The sequence below is a fragment of the Anolis sagrei genome, chromosome 5 (assembly GCF_037176765.1).
Source record: "Anolis sagrei isolate rAnoSag1 chromosome 5, rAnoSag1.mat, whole genome shotgun sequence".
NCBI classification, from domain to species: Eukaryota; Metazoa; Chordata; class Lepidosauria; order Squamata; family Dactyloidae; genus Anolis; species Anolis sagrei.
The window spans coordinates 33,460,012-33,486,610 of record NC_090025.1 but is presented as its reverse complement, the minus strand read 5'-3'; the positions used below and the strand labels follow the sequence as shown (position 1 = coordinate 33,486,610).

Sequence of the window (26,599 nt, the reverse complement as noted above, 5' to 3'; positions counted from 1 at the left end):
CCTGCTGCTACTTGTCCATTATCACTGTTCAGCCTTTCATGCATTGTTCATTTCCTAATGAGACTAATAGAATGCCCTCTATATGGATTTGTCCTTGAAAGTGACTTGGAAGCTTCAGCTAGTATAAAATACACTTATGAAACGGTTAACTGAAATGCTGTATAGAAACCATGCAACACTGCTTTTAAAGGAATTGCACTAGTTGCCACAACACTTTCAACCTCAATTCAACTAGGGACATTTGGACCAGAAGCCGCCCCTCTCCCTATAAATACTTGACTGAAGCCTGCTGGAGGGGTTCTCCTGTTTTCTACTTCTGAGAGCAATACACTGCAGGATGATGTGGAAGAAACCTTATTAATGGAATGCTCTACTCTTAGGGGTCTGACTGCTGCCTATGGTGGTTTCCTCTCAGCCAAGGGTTTTTTAAAACTAAGGTCTCCTCCCCTCCCCTCCCCACAATATACATGGACAATTTTTAACACGCTATATCATTTAACACATTTTAATCTTTCACATTATTTTGCTGTTTAAATTCTGAATTGTTTAAAATTGTTTGAATTGATTTTATTTGTATGCTGCCCTGGGATCTCCATGATATGGGATAGGATATAAATATTTTAATTAAAGCATAACATGGATATCAGTACATGATTCAGGTGTGGCTCTGTAAGAGAAAGCAATCCTTTCTCATAAATACACTGCTAAAGAAAATTTGGCAGATTTACAACTGAGCTAGATTTATAAAAGGAAGTGTGGAAAAGTTATCCAAAACCATTCCTTTATTCACACATATCAACTGAAATGAATATGGTCCTCTATACAAAAATGTTTGTACCATATAAGACCTGATGGGATGTCAGTAAAATTTTGAAGATGTCTATCTCCTCTTTGTGTATTTCCATACCTTTTAACATACAAAGGGCAAAAAAATTGAAAGGAAAGCGATCTACATGAAAATATCAATTCTTTATCATCCCAAACTGATTGAAGACGGGGTTGCTGTGAGTTTTCTGGGCTGTATGGCCATGTTCCAGAAGCATTCTCTCCTGATGTTTCACCCACATCTATAGCAGGCATCCTCAGAGATTGTGCGGTCTGTTGGAAACTAAGCAAGTGAGGTTTATATATCTGTGGAATGTCCAGAGTGGGAGAAAGACCTCTTGCCTGTTTGAGACAAGTTGTGAATGTTGCAATTGGCCAGCTTGATTAGCATTGAAAATCCTTGCAGCTTCAAAGACTGTTATTTACTTTGGTTCACAAAGGAGGCTCTAATCTTCACACTTTGTTCCTCCTTGTATAAAGGATAATGGAATCTATAATCCAGGGTGAGGTCAATACACTCCCCTTCCGCATTTATTGCACGCACTGATGATAGCATCTAGACACAGCTAGATTGTTAGATGAGCAGGAAACCATAAACAATGCATGTATCTCAGTGTCACACTGAATATATTGGTATGTGAGCTAATCCATTTTGTCATGCTAAACATTTAGTTTAGCAAGTAAAATCTGGGAGAGAACTGTTTGGTATACCTTAGAAGGCACTGTCAGTCACCAGAAATAAGCCAAAACTTGCTTGTACTCAAATTTTCCAGGCAACTAAGTTAAGCACCACTGGAATAAGACCATTTTAGTTTTATTAATGTAAGAGTATGTGGTATGAATCTGGAAAAAAGGGACTGTTTTCTTCAAACTGAAGTTTAAAAATAGCTTAATTTAGCACAGCAAAAGTGAAGTAACTGAAGACTACAGCCCTCTGGAGCTATGACTTCAAAATCCATCCTGCCCAATGATGGTACATGCCCAAGCTACATTCCATTTGGATTACTGCAATATGCTCTACTTGGGGCTGACTTTGAAGTGTGTTTGGAAACTTCAGCTGGTCCAAAGAACTGTTGCCAGATTCTTAACTGGGACTGACTACAGGGTTCACACAGTTCCCTTGTTGCAACACTCTGCTGTCAATTTGTTTCCTAGCATAATGCAAAGTGCTTGTTGTGACTTATCCTACCTTATATGGCTCGGATGCAATCGATTTGGCAGATCATTATCTCCATTTATGAATCAACCTTGTTTCTGAGGTCATCAGGAGAGGCCTTTCTCTCAGTCCCACCACCATCACAAGCACAATTGTTGGGGACATGAGAGAGGGCCTTCTTGGTGACTGCCCCTAGATTCTGAAAATCCTATTCTAGGGAGGCCAGAATGGCCCCTCTTTTTTCATTTATTCACAAAAGTTTTTATAGCAGAAGGCTTTTAGTTAACAGACTATGAGGAGCTGTAATGATTTAGTTTGTAGTAGGTTTCCTATCATTTCAATTGCATTTTAACTGAATTATTTCAATATTTTAACTTGTTTCATTTTGAGTTGCTTTGAATCCCAGTCTTGGCGCTGGGGGGGGGGGGGGGGGGGGGGACGGACAGGATATAAGTTTTTTGCACAAAGGCTTCCATCCGACCAGCATTTAACATCTGAAAAAATGAGAGAGAACTCACCTTATTATAATCCTTCCAGTACTAAGGATGCTCATTTTGAAATAAAAAGGCACCAACAAAGCACAAATACGCAAATACAATCACAGCATTGTATCACTGGACAATTCCTCATACATTTTAAGACATTCAGTAGTGATGGGCCAGTCATCCTGCACTACTAAATATGTCATTTCTAGTATTATTAAAATAGTAATAAAAAAACAACTTTAAAATACCAACCTTCTGAATGAAGTATTCGAGATGGGAACTTCAGCATGTCTGAGTGTGTACAAACCATTACAACTTCTTACTCTGGAGTCCTGATAAAGAACCCCTCCTCACACAAACCATTTTTTTAAGCTACACAATCTTATATTCCACTAATGTCACTACATTTTAAATATTGGTCCATATCACCATATCAAGTAAAATGTGCATTTGGTATTATCTTAATAATCATACAAACCTTATACGGAAATGAAGGTTTCACGTTTAGTTATTCAATAGAGTCCCACTTATCCAACATAAATGGGCCGGCAGAACGTTAAATAAGCAAAAATGTTGGATAATAAGAAGGGATTAAGGGAAAGCTTATTAAACATCAAACGTTATGATTTTACAAATTTAGCACCAAAACATCATGTTTTACAACAAATCGACAGAAAATGCAGTTCAATACACAGTAATATTATGTAGTAATTACTGTATTTACTAATTTAGCACCAAAACATCGCAATGAATCGAAACAGCTGTAGATCCAGGCGGGAGGCAGACTGCGTTGGATAATACAGAACGTTGAATGAGTGAAGGTTAGATGAGCGAGACTCTACTGTAGTAAAAAATCAACAAGATTCCTGCTGATGATCAATACTATGATTCTGATGGATGAACTCTCAATATAATTAAATCTGGATCTTAAATATGGTTAATGGCACACCTAGTCACTTGGTGACTTTTTTTAAGAATAAGTTGTACAGAAATAGAAAAACACCTTCAATGTTGACTAGCACCCTGTTAAGTTAATCACAATGGTACAAGTTAGTGTAAAGCCATCATTACTCGCTCTTATGAATGTTATATAGGCCAAAGACTGTTCAGTAACACAACAAATACTCCTCCCCAAAGAGAAGTAGGAAAGCATCGCAGTAGAGAACATACATAAAAATAGGAAGAGAAAAAATTAGGAGATATATTTGTGCATAAATAGGATGTAGGCATATGCATAAGTACACATATGTGTTCAAATAAAGATGTGATTCCAATGACATGTTTCTATATTAAATCCATGTTTATTGCTTAAAATGTATCACAGTGGAGATTAAATTTTACTTAATCATCCGGTCAGTGCTTGTGTACCTTCTTCAATACGAAAAACATTAAAACCAATGCATTCATACACTCTAGGTCCTGTCACTCTCCCACCACTCATTGCCTCTTTGTGTTCCGTTATAGTTACTACATACTGATAGATTGTAAAAAGATAAAGCTAACAGGCTTATTGATAATACAATTTTTTCAAGTATCTGGAAAGCAGTACAATTGCCTGTACCGAATATTAGAAACATATTTGCAATGCTATTTTATTGCTATAAGACAGAGGCTCCTGATGGGATAATTATGAAATATCATGTCACTGTGTACGAAGATGATTTTAGTATTCTGTTGTTTTTCAGAACTCTTCCCATGTTAGTGAACAAGACTTGCTATATTTTTCCCCTTACCGCTGTCAGACATGGGATTTCAAACTGCAAATAAATAAAAGTCTACACTTACAACATGTGCAGTGCAAATTCCAAGTAAACAGAATGACACAGAAAATAATGAACACATAGTTGCCAACACTGGTTTATCAGGACAGCCCCGATCTTTTTTCAATGCCCTGTAATCCCATTTCTGTTTAAAACCAGAAAGGTCCGGTATTGGTCACAGTGATTGAAAGAGTGTTGTGCATAAAAGGAGTGTGGGCAGAGTCAAACTTTCTAACTAGTTATTCTAGGTTTAATGTCATGCATGATATCAAACCTCTACAAAGACAGCAGTAACTGACCAAAAGGATAGCCTCCATTTGATTCAAAGGGTTGATGTTGGCAACTATGTAACATGGATTGTGTGGCCCAGACTTCCATAGGGAACACAGACAGAACTGACTGAATCTTTGAACCACTGTGGTTTTTTGGGAGGGAGGAGGCAGGGAGGACTTAATTATAATAATATACTATTAACGACATTCAACTTTATATAACAAACCTCCAAAGTGGTTTGATTCTGCATTGCTCAAGGGACAAAGCAAACCTTTTCCGAAGAGCCCAGGGCCATTCCCTCTCCTTCTGCTTAATTTTTAAATACATCTATCTATTCTATCCACACAGCCCTTTTAATTTTTGGAATAAAACATCCTTACAAATGGCATAAATTATGGATGTGGGGAAAGATAAAGAATTAAACTAAAACATACATAAATATAAAATTACAGCTTACGGTACTCTTGTGCAATTTCCTTTTCTCTAAAGAAATGGAAAAGAAAGGCAGAATTAAGTAGAATATCAAAAGTATTCTTCAAATCATATTCTTCAGTGTGTTGTAAGAATATGATCTTTATGGCTGCGTTTATAGCTCGTTTACTGCTCCATACCCAGTATCAGAAAACTGACTTCAATTAACATCATTGTCAGATAACATTGAACCTTGGGTAAATAAAACAAAAATCTCTTTGCTGAAGTACCAATGAAAAAAGGAATATGAAAAAGGAAAGAGCTTTTGCAAATAAAAGGAACTTTGCCCTTATCTGGGACCCACACATTTAGGTTCAGAAATGGAAAAGTCATAAATATACTTATTGAATTACTTCAGAGAATTAAGGCTTCTAAAAAAAACTTCAGTGCCAGTATAACCTTTCTGCATCAGTATTAAGAATAAAATACATTTTGCATTTTAGGTTGTGCTTCATTTTTCTAAAGGTTTTCTTTAGTTCTGCAGAATTTAATTGCATAAGATTACATACTGTAGGGGAGCATTAGAACTGTTTATTGTTTTACTTTAAGTAGGTGTTAGACTACGTTACAGCTATAAAATTCAATTATAGAATTGATTCATTGCTAATGTACATTGGGTAGTTGGCTCATTTCACTTTTTTTTCATGTTTAATGTGGCCGTTTCTTCTATACTTGCCGTTTGGAATCCCATTTTGGTAATGTCCATTAATGGTAGTATGTTCATTAGTGGACCAAAGATGTTTGCTTTGCTTGCAGATAAATTTTGCTATCCTGGCCAAAATGTAGCAGAATAAGGCAGTACCAAGCAGTACAACAACAGCAATATCCAATAAGAAATACTGATAAGAAGAGACTGTGTAAACAGCAGCACGTAGATGCTGTGCTCCATTATGACGAAGGATGTAATTAATCCAGTAGACTGTTCGATTAACAGGATGACCTGGTTGGTCTTTATGAATTTCAGACAACTTCTGGGCCTGCCGTCTATAGCTGTGGAGCAGTAGAACAAGATAAAAAAATAGGCCTATTATAATAGTCCATTCCAACAAATAATTTATCATCCTTAATATTACTTTATGTAGGTTAAGCAATGAAATACATGGGGTTGCTTGCAAAGTGCTTATCAAATTATGTTTCCATCTCAATGGAAGTCCGAAAAGAAAAGATATCTTACCTGGGATCATTAATAACTTTCACCAGTGCCTTATATAATTCATCCTCAGTAAGTGTCTTCCAATTTAGTAATATCCCCATGCCTTTGGCCTGAACTCGTGTCATAGTGTCATAATGGTCTCCAAAAAGAGGAATTCCCACCACAGGTACACCATGGTACATGGTTTCAAAAATGCTGTTTAGGCCACCATGACTAAGGAATGCCTTAATATTGGAATGACCTGAAAAGGCAAGAAGTGAGGTAAATAAAAGAAAGGTTTTCATGTAACTTAACTATCATAAAATAGAAAGAAATACTAGTTATCAGAAACAGACATATCCATAAAATTTAGCACTGGGCTTCTTCTGCTTTCCCCTTGCAGGTGATCCACAAAACCTATCACTGTTGATAGGCAACAAGGAATGCAAGCAATTGCTTGCCAAACCTTTTATCCTCTTGCAGTCAAACTACAGATAAGATCATAGACCTGGCTCCTTGGTACTAAATGTTGGGAATAACAAGCCAAACATCAAGTAGTTCAGTTCCTCTGTTGATGCCAAAAAAGAGGTTGGACAAATCTATCATATATAATCTACCAACAGCTACCCAATGAGCACTCATATAACCTATATATTAATAGATTATAATATGATTGATGTGAATAGAAAATAATATTGGCAATTAAGTCATTTATTCACCATTACATTTTTTAGCCAAAAGAAAGGAGATACACTTTCTTTACCACACAACACTATTGATGTTCTTGCAACTAATTCACGTTTGGCCAAGATTGGCAGAAATTCCCAGTTACCAATCTAGTTGCAAAAATCTGGTGGTAACAGCATGGATAATTGTCAGGAAGCCAGATCCAGCCCTGTGATCCAGACCTGGCTAACCTGGTCTGGAATGAAAGGAAGGGAGAGAGACAACCAGGAAGAACCATGAATAAGACCATCTGGCTTTTGTTTTGGGAACTGTGTCAGAGCCTGAAAAAGGGGGGGGGGTTGATAAATTTGTGGGGTATATAACCTGCAACAAAGAAGATGCCATAAAAATTGACTTTTTTGTATTCTGGTAAAAGGGTAATAAAAACTTTGTTTCTATTCAGTCCCATTGTGAACTGGTCCTTTTCTGAGATTTTATAGACCCCAATGGTCACAGAAACTAATGATTCAATTGGCTCAAAATTCAGCTACAGTTTTCAATCACTGTTGTACCAAGTAATTAAACAAGATATAAAGGAATGTGGATGTTTAATATCATATAAAATTAAAACTATCTCCAATACTACTCACCTAATAAGTCATTTTGTGGTAACCATTCTATGAGTTTGGTATTGTTACCTAAATTCCTAGGCTTGTTTCCTGAAAACCTAAAATACAAGGAAAACCATTTCAAAATATATTATGATTGGGAAATTTCTTTATCGAATGGTTTGTGAGTTGCTTTTCTATTAATGCAGAATTAAAAAATGCAAATTTTTTTAATGAAAATATAAATACATCAACCACATACAGTACATGTGTTAGGAAAAGGTATAAAAACTAATTATGGAAATGAAGCAGTTAAGTTCTACACAGCCAATACATAATGTAGAACACATTAAATGATTTCTTAAGAAGAAAAGATGCATCTCCGTAGCCAACCAGAGGGCCGGAGGGGAGCAACTGAATTCCCCCGAAGGACCAATTGGTTCTGGCTGGAGTTGCCACCAGCTAGCAGAGGGGAGGGGCCTAGGGAACCTTTCAGCAGGTAACACCCCCCCCCCCCTGCATTCAGGAATTTTTTCACTCCTCAGAGAGGACGATTTTTCTCCTACCCCATATTGAAGCTGCTGGGAGTAAGGAATTTAAATGGATGGGGTTATATAGATAGGCATCACTGGCAGGAAGTGGGAGGAAGCTTGGATCGGCGTACACCTTGGCAGCCCTCCATACTGGGATGAAGGGGGAATTTTGGGTTTACCTCTGTAGGCTCTATGGCTTAGGGGGATCCCCAAAATATCTCCCTTAGGACTTCCCTTGGGGGGGGGGTTGCCTCTCTCCTATGGGGCTTCATGGTCCGGGGCAGGAGGTTCCCAGGGACAGCCTTCCAGTAATACCAGCCAGGTTGGAAAACCATCAATCTGGAATGCCCCCGCGGTGAGGTCTTTCAACCAGTGGGTGGCTTGGCACATGGTCCCAAAAGATACCTGGCCTCACACCATTACCCATGTTGCAGTGCTCCTCCCACAATTAGTCTATTAGCTCAATTAACATTTTCTAATTAGGTCAATAAATGGCCCATTTATTTCTTCACATCTTGTGTCTGGTCTCTATTTCACAATGGGGATTCAACTGGCATGTCTTCTCTAATACTGACACAAAATGGTGGGATTCAAATAAAAGGATTTTATAGCTTTTACTTGAAATTTCTATTTTGATTTACCCCTCATTCACATCTTCTGAACTGAAATTAAAATTATCTTGACTAAGGCAGATGATAGCCAAGCCGAGTCAAAGTACTCTTGGAACAGGTAATTGCATTTTTTCTGACTATGGTGCCTCTCTTAACAAGATGCAGGCCAAGATTCAAAAGGTGTTACATGCTTTAAATCAGGAGTATGCATCCTTTGGCTTTTATTCAACCCAGGACTAGATTTCTTCTGGCCTTTGGCACTGGCATGAATTGGCAGTTTACCAGTTTTGGTCAGTGACAACCAAAGTGTATGCTCTGTCAGAAAAGTGTATAAACACTGGATGCCACTACTAATTCACATGTGTTTCCTTCATTCATAACTGCAGAGGAATTGAAGATTTAGGCATCCTGGGCCTCCCCCATTCTCCTCCAGGCAAAAGGTCAAGATGGGGGCACGGGGTGGAGAGAGAGACACCCAGCATATCTCAGCTATGATTGGCTATGATGTTATGCTGCATTTAAAAGATTTAGAACAATATCATAAATAAATGTCAGAAAGAAGTAAAACTGATGTCAGAGAAATAAGGAAGGCTCCCCCAGCCCACCTTTGCCATTTGACTACATCTATCTTTTTTCCCAGACTAAAACTGATTTTCCCCATAGCTTAGTGGACTGCATAAAAGTCCTCCATTCTGCCTTCATTGTGCTGCAATTTACTCTTTTGCTATTAGACTTACCTCCAAATAACTCTCTGAGGAAGCCTTGCCAGAGCATGTGCCAATGTTTTGGCTATATCTTCTGACAAATATTTCACACCTGCTCCAAAGGAAACAAGTACAAAGCCATTTTCATGAGCACCATCCACCCATTTTTGAAGATCCTAAAGAAACAAAAAGCTTGCTGTCAAAGTCAGGAAACATAGCATCTTTCCAGGGAGTATTTGATTAGCAAACTTGGGGAAAAACTATGTGGTCATAAACTGTTTAGTGATCAAAGGGTAGTTAAATGCTTATAGACATTACAATGGAGCATCTCCAGATGTTGTTGAACTGTATCTTCCAACAACCTGCAGCCAGCATAGGGAATGTTGAGGAACACCAAGAATTACAGTTCATCAACATCTGGAGAGATCCATAATTTCCACATCGAGTATAGGTTGAGTTCAAAAATGCAGTATCAGTCTTTATCCCAACATTTCAATATATAATCAGAGGACTTTTTAATTTTTTAATATGTTTTTATTGCCAACACAGGTAGAATAATATCACAACCCATCACCATTTCAGAATACATATCTAATATTATTTTCTTAGTGTTCTTATCCTTGCCTATTCCATCTTTTTCTCCCACTTGTGTCTATAGATTTTACACCCCTCCCCCCACCCTCTGGGAGCAGTACTAGCCTTAATTCAAATATTATTTTAATCTTTGATGTTTTGGTTCTTGTCTAATTTCTGGGTAATTTTTTTCTAATTCAAAATCAATTCATACCCTATTAATTCTTCATTTTCCTTCTTTGCATTAAACATTTTTTGTACTCTGTCCCATTCCCACCACATCTGTGCCAACACTGATTGATTTAGTTATATGCACTAGTTTAATTGGGGTTCTGTACCATTTAGTCAGTACTTTCCTTTGTGTTTCTCTAATCCTTATGTAAGTGATATCTTTGATTGAATTGATCCAGTGTTCAATGTCTGAATCATTGTTATTTAGGTCTTCTTTCCATATCTCTATCAATGTTTGTTTCAAATTATATTGATTTCCAATTAATTTTTTGTATATGAATCCCATCAGGTCTTTCCCCTTTTCTAATTTCCACTTTAAAATTTGATCAAAATCCCTTTCTGGGCCTTCCTTTTTCCTACAATTCCTGATCCTTTGTTTCAAACCGTTCCAAAGGAGCCAGTTACACTGACAACATTTGACCTTTGTCATCTCCCAGTCCTTAATTGTCCCATCTGGGTTAAGGAGATCTCTTATCAATTTCATTCTGTTTTGTTTCAAATTTGTTATCACTTTGCCAAACATCTGTTCCTTTTTATTGTCTAGAAACACTACTGGGAGTATATCTACTTTATTTATTGGGAATTTATCTTACCCATTTTTTCCAGCACTCTAGGGATGAGATCATTGCCACCCCCTCCCCCCCAAACCCTCCCCCCCCCCCAATTTCTTTTAGAGTTTTATTGTCCATCCATCCTTTTAACCACAAGCAATGATCCCATCCGTTAATTGCTTTTTCAATTTTGGCCCATCTTCTCGAATCCTCAAAATCTAATTCTATCAATCTTGTTAACTGGCAGGCCTCAAAATAATTTTGTAAATTAGGCAAAAGGCTCCCTATCTTCCTTTTCCTTCTGAGAGTAAGATATTGAATTGGCATTTCTATTCCTGTTATCCAAGTTTTTATTGATTTGTCCCATTTCTTGATTATTTTGCTGGGAATACTATATGGGAGAACTTGGAATAGGAATAAAAAAAAATCCTGTTCAGAGGACTTTTAATTAACAGCCCTTCACAAGCCACTATTCCTATACTTAAGGTATTGAAAGAGAGATAACAGAGTAATGAACAAAGTGACTAGTTGGAAAATTTCTTCTTCCTTGCCAGCCCCAAAAGTAAGGTAGCCTTGGCAATCATACTAGGAAAGCAGCACATCTTTTCTGTATTTATGTGAGCTGTTCTGTCTGGATACTGATACACTGACTCCATAGCTATCTACTAGGGCTGGGCGGTTTCGTTTCGTAATTTCATAATTCGTTAAAAATTCGTTATTTTTTTTTATAACGAAACGATAACGAACCATTCAGGAGCAATTAAAAAACAAAACGAATTTTTAAATTCGTTTCGTAATTGTTTCGGATTTGTTTTGTATTCGTTTCGTTATCGTTTTGAAATCGTTTCGTTATTATTTCCGCATGTCTGGGGCAAGTTTTATAGTTGTTTGTTTAATCAGTGAAAAAAATTATAATTATCACACCAACAGTCAACAACAGAGGGAGAGGGAATCTTCAGAAGTTCCCCCTGTCCCATTTGGAGGTTTTTTAGCGTATTGCGCGGTTGCGTCCGCCATTAACGAATCAATTCGTAATTGTTTCGTAATTGTTTCGTATTGTTTTGTAATTTACGAAATTTCGTAAATATCGAACTTTTAAAAAGAAAAATTTCGGAATTCTTTTAAAAATTGAAACGCAAAAACCCCCAAAAAACGAATCGATTTTAGAAACATTTTTTTCCGTGGTTGCCCAGCCCTACTATCTACCTTTTATGGAATACATATACATACCTTGGGTAAGAATCATGTGGCCCAGCATATCTCTTTCTTAGGTATGCTAACTAGGATTCCTGGGATTTGTAGTCCAATAACTGGAAAGTCACATGATTCTCATCCCAGAACTGACTGAACTTAAAGAATAATGTATAAGTTGATTTATTCATTTCTCTATATTGGTACTTCTTAGCTAGAGTTTTAATCTATCTTCAGAGTTTTTTAAATACATTAAACTAAGCTGAAGATTGCTTACTACTGAACAACTGCCAACAAATGACTGCTTGGGTTGTTAAATCTTTTAAAATGATTGGAAGCAAAACAAATAGCACAAGAACATACATGTTTAACTGGTTATCTCCATTCCTAAACACACAGGTGTCTGCAATCTGCTTTCTAGTGCTAGAATTAAAAATTATCATGCATAGTTTCAGATGGTCACCACTGCATTTTGAAAAAGAACATGTTAGGTTGATAAGATTCATATTTAACATCTGGTATTTAGTATCTTTTAATTATTGAAGTTACTTAAAATACAAACAAAATCAACAACAAATAAAAAGCAAGTCTATTTCCTCAAATCTGTAGTAATTAGTTTTTATAAAGAAATTTAATAAAACATATCAGCTGTGTAGGAGAAGCCAAAAGGCGACTGAGAAGGTTCTAACAGTTCAGAACAGATAATTTTTCCCTGCACTTTCACCATCTTTTCCATTAATGAAACAACCAGCCTCAGAAACTTACAGAATTTCAATGCCATAGGTACAATGCCCTACAGATGCAATTTAGTTCAATAGGATGCACCCCAACTGACTGAAAAGTCCCAGATTTTGTTCTTGTCCCATCTGATTTTATACTAGGTTCATACAAATCAACCTGGGGAGCTGGTGTACAAGGTCTGTGATCACACCACTAGCTAATAGAGAATATTCTGGAATAAACAAAATGCCTATTTATCGTCAATGAGTCATGGTAATTCAAGCAAAGCCATGAAGAGACTGGGAAGAAGAGATGGCCAAGGCAAAATACGTAAGAAAAGACATAGGAAATGATTCTAACATTTCTATGCAAAATAAAAGGCCACTGAAAAGTGATGAGCATCAAATCACAAAAAACAAAATTTCTGAATACCCTTTTTGTAAAGATATCAGCACTTTCCAGCAACAGAAATTAATCTTGGATTCGACTGCTGGATATATTTACATTATATGATAAAATTTTATTTCTTAAAGTATGTCTATACCTACCCTAGAGTTCTGAATACAAGCAGAAAATATTTTAGCTATAAGACAATGCTTCCAAACTTATCTGGCAACACAGGACTAATATGGTAGAATGAAAATATTTCATATAGCATGGGACAAGAGAAAAACTGTACTGGAGTAAACATGTGAAGGAAAGTTGAGTAGATTTAGATTGCAATCCTAAAATGTAGATTATATACCTGAAAATAGTCCTATTTCATATGCAGGAAAATAGCCTTCAAGCACCTCCGACAGATGGCCATTGAGCCTCTGTTTAAAAGCCTCCAAAGAAGGAGCCTCCACCACACTCTGGGGCAGAGAGTTCCACTGCTGAACAGCTCTCACAATTAGAAAGTTCTTCCTAATATTTAGGTGGAATCTCATTTCCTGTAGTTTGAAGCCATTGTTCCGCGTCCCAGCCTCCAGGGCAGCAGAAAACAAGTTTGCTCCCTCCTCATTATGGCTTCCCCTCATATATTTATACATGGCTATCATGTTTCCTCTCAGCCTTCTCTTTTGCAGACTAAACATGCCCAGCTTTTTAAGCCGCTCCTCATTGGGCTTGTTCTCCAGACCCTTGTTCATTTTAGTCGCTCTTCTCTGGAAACATTCCAATTTATCAACATCTCCTTTAAATTGTGGTGCCCAAAATTGAGCACAGTATTCCAAGTGTGGTCTAACCAAGGCAGAATAGAGGAGTAGCATGACTTCTCTAGATCTAGACACAATACTCCTATTTATGCAGGCCAAAATCCCATTCGCTTTTTAAGCCATTGTTTAGCCATGGTTGGCTCATGTTTAACGTGTTGTCCACGAGGACGCCAAAAATCTTACATATTTAATGTAGTGTAGGATTTATCAAGAAAATATCAGACGCTTTCAACCAAAAAAGTAGCTTCCAAGATGAAGCTAGACAATACAAATTTAAATTTTCACTTTGCCTTAACAATAATTCTCCAGAGAGAGTATGCTGAGAAAGAATGCTTTGGCCAAGGCAACGCACAAAAACAACAATCTATCCACAATCAAACATAAAAGATGTATGACTGTGAAAGAAATGTAACTATAGAAACATAAATGAAAACATAACCTGCCTGGACTCTGAGATCTTCAGGAGAGGCCCTTCTCTCAGGCCCACCTCCATCTCAAGCTCAGTTGGTGGGAACGAGAGAGAGGGCCTTCTCAGTGGCTGCCCCTCGACGCTGGAACTCTCTGCCCAGGGAAGCCAGAATGGCCCTCTCTCCACTGTCCTTGAAGCAGCAGGCTAAAACCTTTTTATTCAGACAGGCTTTTAAGAATGAAGGTGTAAGATAAATTAAAGGGGTACTGTGGTTTTTAACTTTGATTTTGTTTTAATGGTTTTTAACTGGGAATGTTTTAATACTGTTTATATTTAATCCTGTTTTAATGTCCGTATATTTGTGCATTTTAAATGGTTATGCTGATGCTTTTATGTTAAGTCACTTTCAGTCCCCTTTGGGGGAGATAAAGTGGGGTATAACTAAATAGAGGAGGAGGAGGAAGAAGATGATCTGGTGCTATTATAACTCTCTATCAGTAGATTATCAGTATAAAGTAATACTATTTTATTAATAATTCTTCAAAAACTACAAAGATACAACAACTGGGAAGAGGAAGACAAAAATCCAAAATCCATAAAACAGTTATACTTATATTGGTCACCCAATGTACTGAAAATACATCATGAACACTATCTTAAAGTTTCACTGACTTCTTTATCTGGCAATGAGGTTAAAAATCATAAAGGAAAGGAAATATGATGGTGTTAAAGAGTCATAGGCCCCCAGTGGTCAGCTTCCAGGAGAATCCAGCAGCAAAATATAATCGTGAAGCCAACAGGAAACCAAAAGATATCTGGGAGGGCCAAGAGCTTGAACAATGTTCCCACCCTAAATACAGTATCTTGGCATCACCTTAGATCGAACACTAACATTTAGAAAACACTGTGCGAACACTAAGCACAAAGTAGCTGTACTCGATAACTTCCTGCCGAAACTTACTAATAGTGCATGGGTTGCAGACCCAAAATTAATAAGAACATCAGCCTTGGCCTTGTCTTACTCAACTGTTGAGTATGCCTGCCCCATCTGGCATAAATCTGCCCATGCGAAGCAGGTAAATATAGCAATGAATGAGACATGTAGAATAATCACAGGATGTCTTAAACCTACACCTGCTGATAGACACTATAAGCTAGCTGGCATTGGCCCTCCCCACCCCCTCTCCCCAGTGTGTGACGGGAAGTTGCTGCCAATAGTGAGAGAAATAAGGTTGAATACTGTGAAAGCCACCCAATGTATGGCTATCAGCCACCCCCCAGTAGACTTAAATCAAGGAAAAGTTTCATGAGAACCACCACTCCTCTAAATGTTCCTCCAACAACAGCAAGAATATCCCTCAGGGCAGCAAAATCAGGCAATTTCAACTGGATAGTCCCCTGCGAGGGTCTTCCTCCAGGGGCAAACCAAGAAAGGACAACTTGGAAGTCCCTGAACAGACTCAGAAGTGGTAGATCAAAAGACAACCTGGCAAAATGGTCCTATCCAGAAGAATTCCCCCACCCTGTGCAACTGTGGAGCAGAACAAACAACTCAGCATCTGTGTGCTTGCCCACAATACCGTGCCTCATGCATAGAGGAAGAACTGTTTAAAGCTACAGAAAATGCAGTCACTATTGCCCGTTTTTGATCTAAAACTATTTAGTTGATTGTACTCCCTTTATTTTATCAGTTTTAAACTTATTTATTTATGCAAAGCTTTTGATATGAAATAAATAAAAGCAGAAGTTGACCATAATATCATGCTGAAATACCTATACATTCCTAGAAAGATGTGCTCTAAGGTTTTTTTTAAAAGATTTTTTTATTTGTGTTTCAATTTCACAGGGGTTCTATGTCTTTCATTCTAGAGAATGTGGAAAGCTGTCTTCTTCTCAGTATCAGGTACCTCTGGCAAGGATAAACAATGAAGGAGGGCAATCAAAATAATATTACTTTTGTGTACTTGCAAAAGCAACTAAACACCACCATCAGAAATAGAATGCTGTAGCAGGACTCTTGTATGGATTTCGTAAAGCATTGTTCTCTATACTGTGACCCTCAAATGCTATTTTGAGGCACTGGGACTCTCTTCCCAAAGAAACCGACACTCCCCTTGCTCTCTTTCTGCCAGAACTGGTTAACAATTGTTTTGCTAGGGCTTTGAGCACATATTTTTCAGGAGAAACAAGTCTTGTATATTTTGCAGCAATTTTACCTATACATATTTTCAATGTTTACAGTGGTTTAACTAGGCCTTTAATTTTTATATTCCGCTAATCTGTAATTAGGATTTTAATTAATAATAACAATTTATTGTGTTTACACTTTTCATAGTTCTTGTTACTAGCCTCCTTTAGTGGGCAGGGGGGGATGACACTGTTATCAATCTTTTTCTCTTTTTTTACAGTCCATCAGAATTGGTCTCCTTAGGAACCCAAGACTGGCTTCACAGCAAATAAGATCCTCAGATCCTCTGAAAATGCCAGTCACAGATGTAGGCAAAACATCAGGAGAAAATGCTGCTAGAACACAGCAATACAACCCACAAACCACACAACAGTCCAAAGCAAATACAGATAGATAGATAGATAGATAGATAGATAGATAGATATTTGTTGCTGTAGGCAAGATTTCCACCAAATATATTTTAATTAAAGTCCATATCATCATTCTGAAATATGACTCAGACCAAACTAACTTAGATGCTTTTGTCAGTAAGAAGCTGAAAAAACAGAGATGATTAATGGAAAGACAATTTGGCCTTGAGAAAAAAGGTCTCTGGATCATAATATAATGTTTTTAATTTTACCGTCATTAAAACTTACAATATTGACCAGAACACTGTGCTCATTAAAAAAGAAACTAAGACTATAAGGATGTGCATAAACACCTTTCCTCAGAATATGTGTTAATGTTAGAGCGGCAATCAAATTTATGGTATTTTAAATCTCTGTATCAGCTATATTTTGGAAAAACAACCACAACAGCAACACTATCACTAGTGCTCTGGTGGTTTCTAAAAGGGATATAAAATGAAAACATTAGAATTGAAATTGATACCATGTGACAAAGCAGAAGAGAAAATACCAAATGGGTTAATGGGTTTTACTGAAGTTCTCTGTAAGTCAAAATTACTGCTTTAGCCATTTTGATATTTATATAAAACACACTAGTGCCAGACAGATATGGCATTGTACTTATATTACTATGTCATCTTTGTTCTCCTTGGTTTTTTTAAAATTAGCTATTCTTCATAGGCTGAAATGTTGAATGCACAGCTGTGACTATATAGCGCAAGGACCCAGCTGGCAGTAACCAGTGGTGCCTAATACCGGGCTTTGTTTCAGATAAACAAAGCTCACAAATACAAACATTACTGGGTTTCAATGTTTCAAGCTCCCCTTGTTCAGCTATTTGAATTAAATATATCGAAGCATCAATGACCATTTCCCAATATTTTTGGGGCATCATTCATAGAAAGGGATGCTGATTATTTTATTGGAAAATATGCAAAAAGGTACCAACAAAAATTTATGAATGCTACTTTTGGAAACATACATAGCTCATTTTAAATATATTTCCAACATACAGCTATCTAGCTTGAGTAAAAAAAAATCACAGTAATTGAGATCACAAGATTATAACATATTTCAGATACTTTTTTCTTTGCAGCTATTACTGATTTGTGTTCAACAATTAATCAAAGTGAACTGCCAAATGTGATGAAGACAACCATCAAATCTAATTTCTGTCCATATCAATGTAGCCATATAATGACCAAAGAAAATATCAAAACCTACCATAAGACCCCAGCATGGTATTCAAATATTGGTCGAACAGCCCAAAATATTAGGACACACCTCATTTAAGAGTGAAACCATTACACTTGAGAAGGGGACCAAACATTCTCATTGCTCTGGTATGTACCACAGAATTCATTTGAAACATCTTATTAGATCTCTCCTATGGCCACGAACCTACTCAAAGCCTAGATCAGAAAGGGATAAAGAGAGCAGCAGGTGGAAGTTTCAAGAATGCCACAAACAATTCCATGGCAAGCCAACAAAGGCCCAAAGTCAGCATACCCAGATCCAGTCCCTTGCAATGTATGAACTGTATTTGCCAGAAGCATCATTAGAGTAAAATAAGAGACCTATTGTCTCTCATTGCTACCACTTTCATAAGCCACTTGGTGGCAGTGGATCATATATCAGAGTAGCCATTACGGTCACAACTACACTTGCTGGAGGAAATAAGGAGATGTATATTGGGCCAGTCAGCTTTCCTATTGCTATTCTGTTAGCACACTGTCCCTAAGCTCCACTCACTGTAACCACTACAAAAACAAACTACCAGAAAGCAGTGCCTGAACAGCCAAATCCTAGAAATCAGTATTTCACTTAACTGAAATCAACTAATCATTCACAAGCATCTGGTATTACCCAGAAAGTTCACAAAGCAAACATAAAATATTTCAAAATTTCTTTTCATAGCCACAAATGACAAAATGAAGAATTTGTATCAATTAGGACCAAACCCTGGTCCTTCGCGAGGTTTTTTAAACAATTCTTTGCAGAATAACGGCACGTTGCATGCTAAACCATCCCTAATCTCTAGTTGCCTGGTGTGGGGAGATTCATTTCAACTTTCCCTATGTATACTTGATAGTGTCATCTCTTAAGTTATATCGTACTATCAGTCAATATCACAATTAATATCACAACCAGACACAGTGAAAACATTTGCCCTTGCACTTTACTAGTTTGCTGCTGAATATGGATGCCCAGTGTGGAATACAGCTCACTACGTTAAAACAGTGGATGCGGCTCTTAATGAGACATGATACATTATCACAGGATATCTACATAGCTTGGGAAATTATACTGTTTAGCCAGTATTGCACCACCTCACATCCGCTGGGAAGTAGCAGCCACTAATGAAAGGACCAAGGCATTGGCATCTCCAGCCCATCCTCTGTTCGGATATCAGCTAGCAAGCCAACGCCTTAAATCAAGAAATAGCTTCCTAAGATCTACAGAGGTATACTCGCAGGAACACCTCAGCAAGCGAGAGTTCAAAACCCAGAACTCCCTCTAGGCACACAGAAGACTGGGCAACTTGGAAGGCGCTGAACAGATAGTACTCTGGCACCATGAGCTGCAGAACCAGTCTTAAGAAATAGGGCTACAATGTGGAGTCCACAATATGCAAGTGTGGAGAAGAGCAAACCACATACTACTTACTACAATGCAGTCTGAGCCCTGCCACATGCATAATGGAGGACCTTCTTACAGCGACACCAGAGGCACTCAAAGTGGCCAGTTTCTGGTCAAAGAAAATTTAGCATAATGCCAAGTTTTTAACTTTGCGGATTTTCTATACATTATAACTGTATTTTCAATTCACTTCTGACACAATAAATAAATAACCAGTTAACATGTTGGTATGAGATATATTCATAAACTTCTGTCCAGTATTTTGTTTAGTAGAATTTCATAAGCCTTCATAAAATTGTGAAAGGTTATTTGGGGCAAAGGAAGAATGAACTGTATGTTGCTAAACTATGGTTCATGATACAATCAATAAGCCATTATAATTGCATTGTCAAAATATAAATAAAATGAAGTTGCTATAACATGAATTTGCACAACATTACTCAACTTTAATCTGCAGTGTGCCTAATGAAATATTTTATGCAAAGATTAGTATGATAACTTTAGCTCACTGGCTGAGCATGTATTGCAGGCAAAAACTCCTAAGCTCAAGGCCTGGCTCTTCCACATAAGACAGCAAAGGACCATTTGACAACACTGAAGAGACACTGGCAATCAGCCTATATAAACCTATGTTAGACCAGTGGCATGACTCCAAAGCAGCTCTGGTTATGAGCTACCTATGGGCAGCTGGACAATTTTCAGGGGATAACCCCATCTTTTATGTATTGCTCAGTTTTTCTCTCTCCAAAGAACACTGGACAAGTGCTATTTTGTGTGCTCCATTAGGGCACTTTTTGCTTTCTTAAGGTAGAATGCATATTCAATAATGTTTGGACAAAACAGAAAAATTATGGTCCAATTCTAATGAACCTTGGTTTAATGCACTTCTGCTCCTATTTTGTTTCACTGTGTCCACAAAAAAATGAAATTGGAAACATTTGCTTCTATTTGAAATGAAACTTGAGCAGTCGTTACTCTTGAACTAAGAGTGTGTTTTGTTTCAATTACAGGCCATCAGTCCAATCACCTGCCATGCAGGAAAACACAATCGAAACACCCCTGACAGACAGCCATCCAGCTTCTGCTTAAAAACATCCAGTGGAGACTCCATCATGCTCCGAGAAAACATGAGAAATCACATTCCACTGCCAAACAGATCTTACCATCAAAACGTTCTTCCTAATGTTTAGGTGGAATATTTCCCCCTCTCAATTTGAATCCATTGCCCTGCATCCTAATCTCAAGGGCAGCAGAAAACAAACCTGCCCTCTCCTTAATGCGAGATTCTTTTAAATATTTAAACATGGCTGACATGTCCCCTCTTGGCCTCCTTTTCTCCAGGATAAACATACTCAGCTCCTTAAGCTGTTCCTCACAGAGTTTGGTTTTCACATCTTTGATCACAATCTAGCTTGTCAATCTTCTCATGCCTGAACCTTTTTAAATCTGAATTTTCTCATATAAACCTTTGGGCAATCAAGCAATTTTGTCATATTTTCATCTCTGTCTGGGCTGTTTACAGGAAAGGCTTTTGCTTCAAGAAGATATAACCAACAGGCACAGAACAGCCCTGAGAAGTGCATGTGGCCTACCCATGGTATACTCAATGGCATATACCAGTGGTTCCCAATCTTTTTTTGACCAGAGGCCACTTGACCAGGGCCCACTTTGACCAGGGACCACTCTCCAACATTAGTACCAAAAGGGACGGGGTTGGTTAGCCCTGTGGAATAAATTAAAATAAAATAAAGAAGAAGGAGGTTCGTGGACCGGATTTTCGTTCTCACGGCCCACTGCTGGGCCATGGCGCACAGGCTTAGAGCCACTGGGATATAAAGTGGACCTAGCTTTGTATTCACATATTCAATTGACTGTGGCTCATGGTGCCCGCTATTATTAAATGGCTGTGACATGAATATGGACATGCTGAAGAGTGCATGTTCATGTCATCAACCTTTAATAATATGGGGTACGATCACTCACATTTTTTTCATATCTACACAAGACACCAAAACGAAACCTCCAGCAAATATGGTTCACTATATCACCTAAAAATGGATTCATATTCATATGATCAAACTTTTTTCAAAAAAATCAAGAGTTTCCTCCAAATAATTGTAGCCTCATATAATACAAACACGTTCAACAGATTTCATCAACAAAATTTATAAATCCATGTATTACAATAATAACTAAATCATACCACAACATGTATAGCACCATGGTAGAGCCACTGGCATTGAAATGGTAAGAAAGGGCATAGGATATTGCACCAAACTCTTTGTAGTGTTTTCCCTGCATGCAGAAAGAACGCGATTATTTCAAAATGAAATCTATATTACACAATTTTAAAAATATATATGAAAAGCTGTCTCCTCACTATTACCATATTACTTAAGTAAATTTTACTGAAGAGGTATAAAATAGCCAACCTCCTAAACACTTCACAGATTTAATTACAGTGATTAATAATAAAAAAAAATAGGTCTCTGGGAAGAAGTAAATGCATCAAAACCATGATTTTAACTACTATGTGCAAAGGTCTGGTCATGTTGTTACTGTGTAGCTGAAAATGTTTTGCATGCTAAAAAGTAAGAAAAAGTATCTTGTGCACATACGAAATAAATCTCTTATACAATCATAACATTCCATTGTAATGTCCCCTATAGACATTTTAATGAAGAAAAGGAACAGGATTATTACCCCATGACAAACCTTTTCCACTCCAAGTGCCTAATTCAATTACTGAAAAATCCTTGGGATCACAATAAAGTGGTAGAAAAAGGGTAAGACGAAAAAAGCCAGAATAAGTGAATTTAAAGCTCTTGCTACCTGTAACTAAGCTGAAGGAAACGGGGGTGGGGGGGGGGGGGTTACACAGGCAATGGTATCAAATGGAACTTTCAGAAATCAATTCCACGTTCCTCTCTATGTAAAAGCCACCAGAGGCACAAGACCTCAAGAAAACAGAAACCAACCTTCCATCATCAAAAAGAATTCAAGTTTCTACCTTTACCTAGTTCTCTCCTTTAGTCAATCTGTTTCTTTGTATGGACCAACTTAAGAAGCAAGAATAGAAGATGAATGCAATTTGTGGCTACTCATTGTGCAGAGGATTTCAAAGTACATTTATAATGCAATTCAAAGAAATCCCATCTGCCTTTTTGTTATCTCCAGAAACTCTCAAACCACCAGCTCCCTGCCCTTACAACTATGGCCCTGTTACATTTTCACTATTATGGTCATATCACTGCAATTACACAATAGATATCAGAGACATACACCTTTTCTGATGCCTATTTTCCTTCCTTTTAAAGTTATAATTGTAATGAATTTGTATCTGTAACATTACAAGGAAGTCTGAAGGCTCAGAATAGTTATATTCAACAAAAAGGACTGAAACTCATCAAACGGTTTCAGCATTACACTGGTTGCCAAGTAAAACTGCTTCCAGAAAACAAAGTATGCCACACTTCTTCCTAATACTGTTGCCCCCTGCCACAGAGACAACCTTTCTAAATCAGCAAGATATTTGGTTCACCAAGGAATGACAATCCTACTCTGTGTTGTCTAAGGCTTTTATGGATGGAATCACTGGGTTCCTGTGAGTTTTCTGGGCTCCATGGTCATGTTCCAGAAGCATTCTCTCCTAACGTTTCACCCACATCTATGGCAGACATCCTCAGAGGTTGAGGGGTCTGTTGGAAACTTGGCAAATGAGTTATATATATCTGTGGGATGTCCCGGGCGGAAGAAAAAACCCTTGTCTGCTTGAGGCAAGTGGGCAATTTCAACAAAACGGAGGAAACCATGAAAATGAATAAAATCTGGTTACTAGTATTAAAAAACTCTAAAATCAGGACAGTAAATAAAGAGTGACACCCAAAAAGCAGGGGAATTCCAGAATGAATCAACCAGGGCCAGCTAACACCTCACAACATAGGATCCCCAGGCAGAAACCAGCCAAGCTTTGAAACTGCAAGGCCATTAAATGCTAATCAAGGTGGCCAATTGCCTCAAGCAGACAAGAGTTCTTTCTTCCACCCTGGACATTCCACAGATATATAAACCTCATTTGCCTAGTTTGCAACAGACCCCTCAACCTATGAGGATGCCTGCAATAGATGTGGGTGAAACATCAGGAGATAATGCTTCTGAAACATGGCCATGCAGCCCAAAAAACTCACAGCAACCCAATCCTACTCTGTGGTTGCTACTGAGAAAAGATTTAGCATGCAAAAGGAATGGAGGTGGAAAGGGTTGTAGGAAAAATCCTATTCTCCTTACCCTTGGATGCACTAGCCACTTAGAACATGAAGAAAGAACACTTAGCACATGAAGACGAAAGGGGATAAAACTTATGGGCACATCTTTACTGACACTATAACGCAGCTTGAAACTTGTTTGAGAGGAACCGGTTTCACTGTTCAAAAATGCTCTAAATAGGTCGGTAATAAACAGAATTATTAGAAGTTTAAAATAAAGAGCCATCTAACTCAGAAGTCCCCAAACTAAGGCCCAGGGGCTGGATACAGCTCTCCAAGGTCATTTACCCGGTCCTCGCTAAGGGTCAACCTAAGTCTGAAATGACTTGAAAGCACACAACACCAATCCTATCTCATCAGCCAAAAGCAGGCCCACACTTCCCATTGAAATACTAATCAGTTTATATTTGTTAAAATTGTTCTTCATTTTAATTATTAAATTGTATTGTTAAGTGTTTTTGCACTGCAAATAAGATATGCGCAGTGTTCATAGGGATTCATTCATTTTTTTTTTCAAATTATAATCTGGCCCTCCAGCAGTTTGAGGGACCGTGACCTGGCCCTCTATTTAAAAAGTTTGAGGACCCCTGATCTAACTGAAATAACTATAGCATTAATGCAACTTTATATCATTTCACCACAGAGCTTTACCCAAAACAATGCTGAGAAAATATTAGAATGGAATGAAATTTTTACTTTTTACATATATGTCATAAAACAATAAACGTTTTGGAACTGAGATTTTATGGAAGCTTCAACAAAAAGTGTTGAAACAATTTTCAGTGATTCATCCTTTCATTTGTCCCATGTATCCCATTGCTCCAAAAGATCCTCTGACTTCCTCAACAGCTTTGCAGGAAGGATAATTGAAATCTCTGCAGAAGCATCAGTGAACAGTGATCTAATCCAACCTTACAATGAAAACACAAGAACTATGAATATCTTATTTTAAGAAGTAAATATCCTAGTCTGTTTCAGTAAAAAAAGAAGTAGTATAGGGCACTTTAAGTGAGCTATTTCAGCAAGCACATTTGTAGATTACAATCCAGTTTGTCAGAATAATGGCACACGATATTCAAGTAGATTTTAATCCGTAAAACTCAAGTTAAAGTAAAAAAAAAATGACAGGTACTACAAGATTCATCATAACTGTTGAATGTAGCTGCATTCGCTGAAAAGACCCACTGGAGAATATAAAACTGTCCCATGATATTACTGAAACTACATTTTGGAATATTGAAGAAGAAAAAAAGCTGTCTTTCTTCATAAACTACACAATAAATAAATTAAAGAAATCTCAATTATTTGGGGGATAATAATCTGTGTTTAAGGATTCATGATATAAAGTGCAATGCATCTTATTTCAGGCTCGTAATTAATACTTTTATTTGGTTGTAAGCATTTTTGTGAGATTCAAATTCATTCCTTTGTAACAACTGAAACATGTGTCTAGTCCAATGAACACTGGCATGTATCAGAGCAAAAGTGTATTAACAAAATCACAAAAGTGAATCAGTAAGATCACAATATTTAAAAACACTTGAGTATAAAGAAGTAATATAAAAACCAAATATAAAAGTAAAATTCAGCAAACCTTACTTCTGGTAGAGGACTGGCTGGTTTGGTAAGAATTCCTCCCACATAAACAACATTTGGTAACGTAGGTCTTGGAAACTCTAATGCTACATCAGTACACAGCATCCAGAGGCTGGAATCATGAACCAATTCATACATGGATTTTGCTGGTTGTACATTGTACTTCTGCATTATCCTTTCATATTTTGGCAGAACCAAAAAGCTGACTCCAAATCTTGAAACCAGATAAACAATAGTGTTTTTAAGCCTCTCTAGCAAGTTCATGTGATCTGTGAGAAGTGAATTAAATTCTGGAACATACGCTAAAGGTGCTGGAGCTCCTACTTCTGCCGGATACCAAAGACCAGTGGAAAACACAGCATACTTAATCCCTAAAAGATGAGCAATTACAAATCCACACATCTCATTAGGATCCACTAGCAGCAGGTCAAACTTTTCTTGCTTCAGGGCCTGCAGCAGCTTCTTATTGCCCACAATCATGTCACAGTTCTTGGAATAGTGATCCAGAATGTCAAACAGTTCAAGGGCCGTTAGCCTCCCAGAAAAGATACTCCTCATTTTGGACTGAAGAAACTCATCTGATGTGGTAGTATTAAAGATCCCTGGGTAACGCTGTAGTCTGTAGTGATTAGATGGAGGGATCTCTCTACCCTCGGACAGGAGAAAAACTGTCTGGTGGCCTTGTTCGTGCAAGGCTGAGGCCAAGGTCTTGAAAATATACAGATGGCTTTCAAACATAATTGGCGGCACAACAATAATTTTGGCAGCCCTTGAAATTCCAAAAGCACTCCACAGAAGAATGAAAAATGGAATGTAAGACTTCATAGCTGAAATGACAAAAAACAACAATTATTTCAACACAACCAAAATGTTTTTCAGAGAGCAGTTTTTTTAAAAAGAAAACTTGGTTCTTGTTGCATGCCTTCAAGTTATGTCCAAGTTAGAGTAAACTTAAGGTGAATTTATCATGGAGTTTTCTTCATAATATTTGTTCAGATGACTTTTGCCTGTGAGAGTTTGCAACTTGTCCAAGATCATCCAGTGGTTTTTGAACTCTCATCTCCAAAACTGGAGTCTAACAGTCAAACCACTGCCCTATATTACCTCTCTTAAAATGCTTCCCAACAACAATGTAAAGAATCTGACATATAAAACTATATCAAGATAGTATCTGAACTGTTTTAGTAGAAATATCAAAACAAGAATATGCTTAGGTAATTATACATCCAACTTTAGCATACTCCTTTCTTCTGATGCCCTTCTCTGTTGTCAAGTACAACCTCTTTATCTGTCTGCAGATAATAAGACGGTGCAGAATTCTGGGATCACTAGGCTCTGGTGAAGAAAATACACTTCAAAAACAAGCCAAAGAGTTTCTGTCTTCTGGTAGGTTGCAGGTGCATTCTTTTTTTAAAAATGTATCAGC

At 37.5% G+C, this 26,599-nt stretch overlaps 1 protein-coding gene across 1 annotated transcript in view; it reads right to left on the bottom strand.

Annotated features, from left to right (window-relative positions):
• Positions 1-3,747: 3,747 nt before the first annotated feature.
• The window catches only part of UGT8 (UDP glycosyltransferase 8), a 60,029-nt gene continuing 37,177 nt past the window's right edge, over positions 3,748-26,599 (bottom strand). Inside the window, exons 2-6 of the mRNA XM_060779026.2 lie at positions 25,177-26,000; positions 9,258-9,400; positions 7,419-7,495; positions 6,145-6,364; positions 3,748-5,960 (exon numbers count right to left, since the gene is read on the bottom strand). Of these exons, the coding sequence (XP_060635009.2) occupies positions 5,597-5,960; positions 6,145-6,364; positions 7,419-7,495; positions 9,258-9,400; positions 25,177-25,998 (1,626 nt within the window). The 5' untranslated portion in view covers positions 25,999-26,000 and the 3' untranslated portion in view covers positions 3,748-5,596. The remainder of the gene's footprint in view (positions 5,961-6,144; positions 6,365-7,418; positions 7,496-9,257; positions 9,401-25,176; positions 26,001-26,599) is intronic.